Here is an 8,997-nt window from a genome sequence, read left to right on the forward strand (position 1 = left end):
CAGCTCTTTTCATTCGTGAATATGAAAAGTACATACCTTTGACCAGAGCCATCACTATTCACATCAAAACTGAATAAACCATCTTCCTCACTGTTGCAGGCCTGAAATGTAAACATAAGCCGCATAACATCAGATCATAACCATAAAAAATTCTTTGCTGAAATATCTTCTACTTCCTGAGGAAAACAATACAAGTTTACTGCCAGTTTTTGCTTTTATCCTTCTAAAGAAAGTTCAATGTCATCTACCAATAAGAAACAAATATCAGTTCACAAAAAGCATATGGGATAACAGACTTTGCCTCAGAAGTCATAAGCCAGAATTTAGGTAATACTATATTTACAATTTTGAACTGGGAGATCAAGGATTATCACAGCAGTTTACTTTCATTCTAAAGTTTACGCCACAAGAAATTTCAAACCCTGCTTTTTAAAGCTACTCCAAGACTGAACGTACTGAGAAGACAATAACCAGTGTCTTATAAACCAGAAAACATGATCCAGAATGATAATTGAAATTTGTAGTTGATGCTATATGATGACAGGAAGATATTCAGTTACCTGTACTAGTACCGCACCAGCAGCATCCCCGAATAGAATACAGCTCCCTCTGTCCGACCAGTCAACAAATCTTGAAAGACCATCAGCCCCGATTATTAGAACATTCTGAAATCCTCCCCCTGTACCCACACAAAGAAAAGGATTTGAGTTTCATTAGACTTAGCAGTCATCAAGACTTTATTAATACTAATTCATACCCCTGATGTGACAAGCAGCTGATATTAAACCCAGCAAAAATCACTACATGCAGCATGCAGCAGTGATGTCATAAGCCAATGCTTTTTGGCAGCCAAGTTGTCTTTGAATCTGCAAGTCACAATGACAATTATGATGACAACAAAAAACAAACAGCCTTAGCAGTATCAGCAGGCTGTTTAAATACTTTTTGCAAAGCTAAAAAGATTCTATCATTTGTAGGAGGGAATCCGCAATACCGGAATCATTCAAACATCATGATAGTAACTTAAAATGTGTCCGTAAAACAACAAAGATTATTTTTCTATGTTAATGAGAAAAAAAAGTACAATCACAACCAGGGAGTGTCCAATTTTTAAATAGTAATGTAAAAGCTAAGAAACTCTTGATTGATAAAACTGGTGCCAAAACAATCGATCAAGGCACAAACGCACAATTGTTTTCTAAGGAATCAATCTATGGAAAGTATTGCCATAAAAAGAAACTATGGAAAGTGCAGCATACTTATAAGTTACAAGCATGTTGTTAAGTGGTTACAGAAGTAGCCCGCATTTACTAGGGAAAAAATCTTCTATGATATGATAAAAATCTTGCCTAAAGCCAGTCCTTACATTTATAGGGAAATAATCTTTAATTAAAGTGAAGTCAATATTTATAATAATTAAAAAATCATGAAATAAATACAGCATAAAAATCTATAAGAATAAGTAATTTTCCAAACATCATTCTAAAAGTTTATTCAAAACAAATGATAAATGCATAGTCCTTACATTCCCTCAAGTCCACAAAGTGAGATTTTAGCTTAATAAGAAATCTTGGGGTAAGAAGCCAAGTTCAATTTTCTTGTCTACATATATTCAGATTCTCAACACTGCTAACAATGCATGTAATCCCGCATAACATGCACAAAGGCATTTCAATGATACATCCCGAACCAATACCTGAGGAGCACTTCCAAAAAGATCCTCTGGGGTAGATGTGCACATCAATACTAGGTCAACATCACCAGGATCAACCTTTGCCATCAGAAGAGCTTCCCTAGAAGCTTCAGCAGCTAAGGTTGTTAAGCTCTCTTCACCTGCAAGTATCACATCAAGCAAACATAAACAAGGGCCATCTCATTTGGTAAAGCTTCAAACAAGGTTTTGAGTGAGTCGTTATTTAACATACTTGGCATCATCTCATGTAACATTAATGAATTGATAAAGCACCATAAAAATAAATTTCACCACAAATCAACCAGCACTTCACAGAAGGACAAATTTGAGATATCCATTTCCAGATAGACATCCCCTGACCAATTGGCCATCAAGAGCCTAAGCTAGAAGCCAGCAATGTAACCTAACTTTTTTAGCTGTCTAATCTATGCCATTGCAATGGCATAATACAAGAGACTAACCTGAAAGAACATGTCGATTATGAATTCCCGTGCGAGTTGCTATCCATTCATCAGAAGTATCAACCATTTTGGCAAGGTCATCATTGGAAATTTGAAGAGCTGGCACAGCAGAACCACATCCAACTAACTTGCAGCCTTTACTGACAAGCCTATGAAGACATTAATTATTTCCATAAATTGTCAAAAAAAAAATACCAACTACAGAAATGTGATTATCATCCCAAATGGCATAAATATGTGACTGTTCCTCCTGGTTATATGTACGTATGTAGACCAAGAAAAATGAGGCTCATAACCAGTTCATTATAAGTTATTAACAACGTAATATGTTGCTGCTCAATAAATTCTTCCACATTGCAACATGAGACTAGGCAGCGTCTCTTTACAAATGTTTTGAGGACTCAAAAATACCATCAGAGCAAAGAAATTTATAGTCAAATGATAAAATGCAAACGCATGATTAGAGGAAAGAAGTTAAAGTTTGCTATGGTTATAAATCTGTTTGTCAAAAGAAATCCAATCAAATGGATTGAAAATTAACAATAAGGAGCAAATGGTTGCATGCTTCTATTCATTTCTTCTTTCTTTTCTATATATTTTGAGACTTGGCACAATTTTACCTATATAACACGACTTAAGTATTATAAATAAATAAAAAATGCTGAAAATGGTTGACCTCTTCCAACTCTGTAATGCTAAATTTGAAATGATTTCTGAAAGAAGAGCAAAGCAAGATAAAAGAATTGTTTAGAATGTGTTTTGAGACGCAAAAAACATTGCATTTCAGCATCGCACAACTCAAGCATATCTAGATCAAAGGAAGGCATAGAAGAGTATAGTTGTAATTGAGATCAATCTGCCCCACTTGATACAGGCAGATTCTAATAGCAAATTTGCTTTTCAAACCAGAGATCCCATTCAAAACAAGTTCATGAACAGATATGGATAACCAACAAGTGTAAAAAAAAAAAAAAATCACAAGCCACGCCCCCTTTTCTTCTTCTACGATCTTGAACTTTCATCCGAGGCTATGTAGTCAAAAATAGCATTTAACTTATAGCTCTCAGAAGTTTGTTCTTCAGTTCCTAAGCCATGTTCCTAATTTCCTAAGACTGGAATTATTTGACCCTCTCGCTACTTTTTTCATAACACTTTAAGTTTCGAATCCAAAAATGGTTGCTCAGACGTGTTAATGGAAGTAAAAGAAGCACGCAATCTATACCCATACTAACCATGGTAAGATTTCAAAGGCCCAAGGTCAACAAAACTGGAAACCCTGCGAGTAGACATCAATAGTCGGTCGGATACTATTAAAGGTTCTATCACTTTCACGAACCAAGCTCTCGATAGAAAACTCTAATCACATTGCTATAAATACGGCAAGCGAATATAAGACGTAGATTTTTAGTTGAAGTTACCAACAAAAAAATGGCTACCTAACTAGTAAATAATCATGCCAAGCAGAGCTAAACCAATTATTTACTAAACGGATTGAAAATAAAAATGACCTGGGTATCCGAGCTTCCGAAGGCTTTGAAGCACTTGAAGCATGCCTTTCAGCGCCTTCTACGGCACTAAGGCAGAACACTTGCTTCGAGATTCGTTGAAAAGAGAAATCCCCAAATTGATTAACGGCTATGGCAGGCTGAGCCCTCCCACTCAGGTTAGGAACTGAAGCCGTAAAGAACCCAGATGCATTGGCCATTTACACCAATACTCAAAACCAAGGAAGAATCCGATACAAGAAAAGTATTAGACGAAGAAGAAAAAATCTTTCAGATTATATGCGAAAGAGTATTATTAATGTGATGGACAGAGTGTACAAAGCCCATAGGTAAGAAGACAGGGGGAGAAAACCAACAGCGTCGAGGCCCTTTTAACGCAATAACAATCTTCGGAGGCTCCAAAGAAGAAAGAGAAAGAAGCAATTAAGTCAATCCAATCTGTGAGGAAACTCCAAAGCTAAACACAAACCTTGCTAATTGCTTCACCCTGAGTAAATTCGCCTCAGAGTAATACAGCAAAAATCGAAGCGATGCTTCTGCAATTCCTAGATCTGGGTGTATTATTATAAAAAAGGGACATAATTTATCAACGAAGAAGCAAAATGTGGTTTTGTAGCTATAGAAGGCTTCTTCGTTAGGTTCGAGGTCCCAACCAAAATCGCATACCATTCATTGATGGGAGTTGAAAGTTGGCCTAGCGCTCATTTCGAGCAGCCATGGTTAGAAGAAATTCTTGTGTACTTCCAAGAGTAAAGCTCATCTGTACTCCGTCCAATCAAGACACAAAACAGATCAACTCGTGCAATTTTAATTCCAGCTGTCTGCTTAATTTATATTATTTTTAATATTTTTAAAAACTTTTAATACTTCTCAATATAATATAAGGTAGGGATAATTATTCTCAAAATTTATTTAAAACTTAATTTTTTGAAAAAATTTAAATTTTTTCAATTATACTTTAATTAAATATTTTTATAAATTATTTTAATAATAATAATTAAATTTTAATATATTATTTTTAAAAAGAATAATAAATGAGGTAGGAGATTTTAAAAATAAAATAAAATTCGAATTATCATGAAGAGCTGATCCGAAAAATTAGTTGAGCTGCTATATTTTGATTGGTCAGAGTACGAATGAGCCAGCACTGTGAGAGTACAGAAAAATTCCTCTAATGGTTAGTTTAGTTTTCAGTTCTTACTTCTTTCCAGCTACCACTGGAAATACAGTGGACCCACTGGGTATCTGTTTTTTTTTTTTTAATTTAAATTGAGATGTCCTTAAGAACCTAAAACGTAGGAAAAATTAATTAGTCCATGTAGTTGTGATAATTATAATTTAATTTTTAAATTTTAATTTAATTGTAAAATATAGAAAAAAAATATTTTAAAAGAAATAATAGGATTGGTAAATTTTATAGAATAGATTGACGGATTTTACAAGCAATATTGCTTTGAACGGAAAAAACTTATCCAGGCCCCAAAAAAAAAACAAAGGAAAAAAAGTAAAAAAAAATAAAGGAGAAATCACTATCAAGTCCTTCCCAAAAATTCTGATCACCTCAAAGTCTGAGGAAATACATAAATTCCTCTCAAGTTTGAAATCCCTTTTTTTTTAAATAAATTTTATGTGAAATTGTGGAAATACCATTGTTTTATTTTATTTTTTCTAATATGAATTTCTAATGGCAAATCATCTGGTCTTGGGTTCTACTTCTACCCAGAGCATCCTTCCCAAAATTAATCAACTCGGTTGCTATAATACATAATGTTGAATTTTTAAAATTTAAAAATGCATAATAAAAAGTAATATCCATCAACGTTCCATTGTTTCCATCCAATATATGTACTTATTGTAATTTTAAAATATATACAAATTCCATACATATTTTTCATATTTGTTTATTTTTATTCATTTCTCAATGTTTATTATGTAAAGATATGTTTGGATAGTAGTTTAGAAGTATAAATTAACATTTAAAAAATTAAAACAAAAAATAATAGGACCAATGTATCAATTCGACTGGTTCTTAGATTGAGCCATTCTTTTATGAGATTGAATCGAACTTGGGTGTGACTTGAGACTGGTTCCAGATTTAATCGGTTGATTCTATAAAGTTGAATTTCACTTTTGTCGTAGGTTTTAAAATTTTCTTTTAGGTTGTAAATAAATGTGTTCATTTATTTAGTCATGAATTCTCGCTTATTGTGATAAAGATTTTGGCATCTTTTTGGTAAAATAACATTTAAGGCCCACTGGCATGGTGATATGACAACAAAGTCTCATGAAATGATCTAATGTCCATTTGAATTTCAGTTGAGTATAATAAATTATAAAAATAATTAATTAAGTAATAAATTTTAATTATAATTGATTATGCTATAATACAATCTGTTTGGATGCTGTTTTTCTAAAATTGATTTTAATAGAACTGAAAATGTTTGGATAATTTTTTTAGAATCAATTTTAGCTGTATAAATTACCATAAAGGACATTTCTTTTTAAAATTAAATTATTGATAAATTTGTATCTAATATTGTTAAAGTTGTTACATTTTATTTAAGAAGTAAAATATATTATTTAAACTACATATATACTTAATTAAAAATTTAAATTATATTAATACTAACATTCAAATTTATGTAAATAAATAATTAAATATGTCTTAGTTAAAATAAATTCAATAAAAGACAAGAAAATTAAATTCTTAAATATGAAACATTAATTTGATAACAACTAATGAAAATGATAATATACAAGTTGATCCCTAATAATATCACAAATACTAGTCATAGCTGACGAAGAAGATGTTACGGACGATGGTAAAAATGAATACTCATTAATGTCATGGTCTTCTCGATCCTCATGGTCTTCCTAATCTTTCCTCTCATGACGCATAAAATCAAAATCAGAGTTAGAGTCTCTTCTAATGAAATTATGTATCGCCATTGATGCAATAACGATTTGAACTTGTATATCATAGTCATAGCTAGGGATGTTATGTAAAATTGCAAACTTGTTCTTCCAAACTCCAAATGTTCTTTCTATTGTGCACCGTAAACTTGAATGAAAATAATTAAAAACTTTGTTATTATTTGCAAATTCAATTGATCTTTTAAAATTAGGAAGACGGTAGCATTCCCATCTATACGGACCAAGATATCCATTTGGTGTTGGATAGCCGACATCCACCAAATAATATTTACCTTGTAAAAAAAGATTACTATTAATGTCTGTAAGTTGGAAAGTATAACACAAATAAATTAAACAAACAAACAAACAAATATACCTGAAGGAGAATGTGGAAAGTTCATGGATCAAGTTGTCAAAGCACGTTAAAAAATGCGAGCATCATGTGCAGTACCCTTCTATCCAACCAAGATAAAAGTAAAGCATATGTCTCAATCACACATAGCCATTACATTTTGCGTAGGGATTCCTTTTCTTCCAATATATTTTGATTTTTCACTAGCAAGGACTACACATGGAATATATGTGCCATCAATTGCTCCAATGGCATTTTTGAAGAATGGCTAATATCGCTTATCATTTTCTATTTTGTTTGATATATGATGAAAAGACCTGTCTTGTAGTTTGATATATTCCATTGCAAGTTTTCGACCAAGCCATTAAAACTTTATAGAAATGTCTGTGAATAGTCTCCCCTGAATGTTGAAATCTTTCTTGTGCCATCCTATTTCCCAACCCATGTCCAATTGTATTTAAAAAAATTGCAATCATCTCCTGTACTCTCATTCACCTAGTGTCTTTTAGTCCATGCCATGTCAATTCACTACATAATTAATGAAACACATGTGGTTTTATTCTAAGCATTTCATAGCAACGAACTGGATGTCCCTCTAAAATTTCATTCACCCACAAAATGACCTATATATTCATTATTTCTTTGTGGCTCTTTGCACAAATGTTTTGTTGCATGCAACCCAATAAGAGGACTAACTTTTTGGGTTCTCTTTAACATTTTTTTAGACAACTCTTCCATATGTTTTGCTACTTATAGCCAAACACATAAATAATATATGCACATAATTTCAATTATAGATATATCTAAATAAATCATCTATAGAAATACCAATAACTTTTCCACAACATTATAATACTTCATTACTATATATAAAAAGTACATAAGTAGTTCAAGAGGCTACGTAAGTCAAATTTAATAATATAATACAAACATGTTAGACTACTCTTTAAGTAAGATAATATGCTCATAACAAGTTTTAAAACCCTAATAATCAACCATTTTTGTAACATTCATATCTCAACCACTCCAAAACACTCTCTTTATCATCCTTCATTATCAAAAACATCACCCCTAGCCTTTCAGGACATGCAGAGTGACATGCATTGTGAAACCCAATGTTTGTCAGTTGCAACTTCTTTCCATTGTTTGACTATAGACATGACTTCAGGAATTGATGTTTTCTTAGGCTGTTGAGATTCTTCCTTTGTTGTCTAAGCTATCACACTCATTGTATCTGCTATTTAACTTGTACTAGGTAACTTATTCTTCTTTCTACTATTACTACTTTCGCCCCTCTTCCTTTTATCACTGTCTCCACTTAAGGTTCCTTGAGAAGCATTCAGAACTACTCTATTAAATTCACTACTTACTCCAGTAGTTCGTAAGATCTCATCACTATCTCCTGAACCTTCCTCCAAATCAATACCCTTATTTGCCATATCTAGCCGATACATGTCTTTGTCCTCACCTTCATTCTTATTGTAAATGTTAGGCAAAACTCCACTTGAACCCATGCTCTAGGTCCATTGGCAATGGAACCTTAAAACAACTCAGTTAATTTATTAGCAAATAGTAATCCTTTATATCTGAATTGCTCGTATAATGGATTTTCCTGCACATAAGTTACCAATAATATTACAGAATACACAAATAAATAGAATAAATATAAAGCCTCACATAATAACATCATACCAATATCTTTTTCTCCCACCAATCATTTAAAGCATCCACAGTATTGTATGCATAATGCCAACCCAATCCTGTCTCGCTTAAAACTAACTTATCCCACAGTACCCACTCTTTTCTCATATTATCCCACTTATTCTTGAATTGTTGTCTATCATATTTCTGTCTAGTCCTCTTAGAAGGTAGAAATTATACTGAGCCATCCTACTTTGGTAAAACTACCACCATTTCTTTGCAATTTTTGAACTTGGTCCACACAAATGTCAATAAATATTCTAGTATTTCTTCGATCCCATGAAGCTTTTGACTTATTATTACTCATTATAATATATAAAAATTAATTGTATGAGAATATAAAAAACCAACATGTTAATTATAGGAATTGTA

The 8,997-nt window shown here is 32.3% G+C and overlaps 1 protein-coding gene across 1 annotated transcript in view; it reads right to left on the reverse strand.

Annotated features, from left to right (window-relative positions):
* LOC129311518 (beta-ketoacyl-[acyl-carrier-protein] synthase III, chloroplastic-like) overlaps positions 1–4,397 on the reverse strand; it is a 5,218-nt gene extending 821 nt beyond the window's left edge. The window contains 6 exon segments of the mRNA XM_054953850.1: positions 33–101; positions 561–679; positions 758–866; positions 1,697–1,833; positions 2,155–2,303; positions 3,663–4,397. Coding sequence (XP_054809825.1) covers positions 33–101; positions 561–679; positions 758–866; positions 1,697–1,833; positions 2,155–2,303; positions 3,663–3,859 — 780 coding nt within the window. The 5' untranslated portion in view covers positions 3,860–4,397.
* Between the last annotated feature and the right edge of the window lie 4,600 nt (positions 4,398–8,997).

The sequence above is a fragment of the Prosopis cineraria genome, unplaced genomic scaffold, assembly GCF_029017545.1.
Source record: "Prosopis cineraria cultivar Desert tree isolate PC_DT_omini unplaced genomic scaffold, ASM2901754v1 PC5, whole genome shotgun sequence".
NCBI classification, from domain to species: Eukaryota; Viridiplantae; Streptophyta; class Magnoliopsida; order Fabales; family Fabaceae; genus Prosopis; species Prosopis cineraria.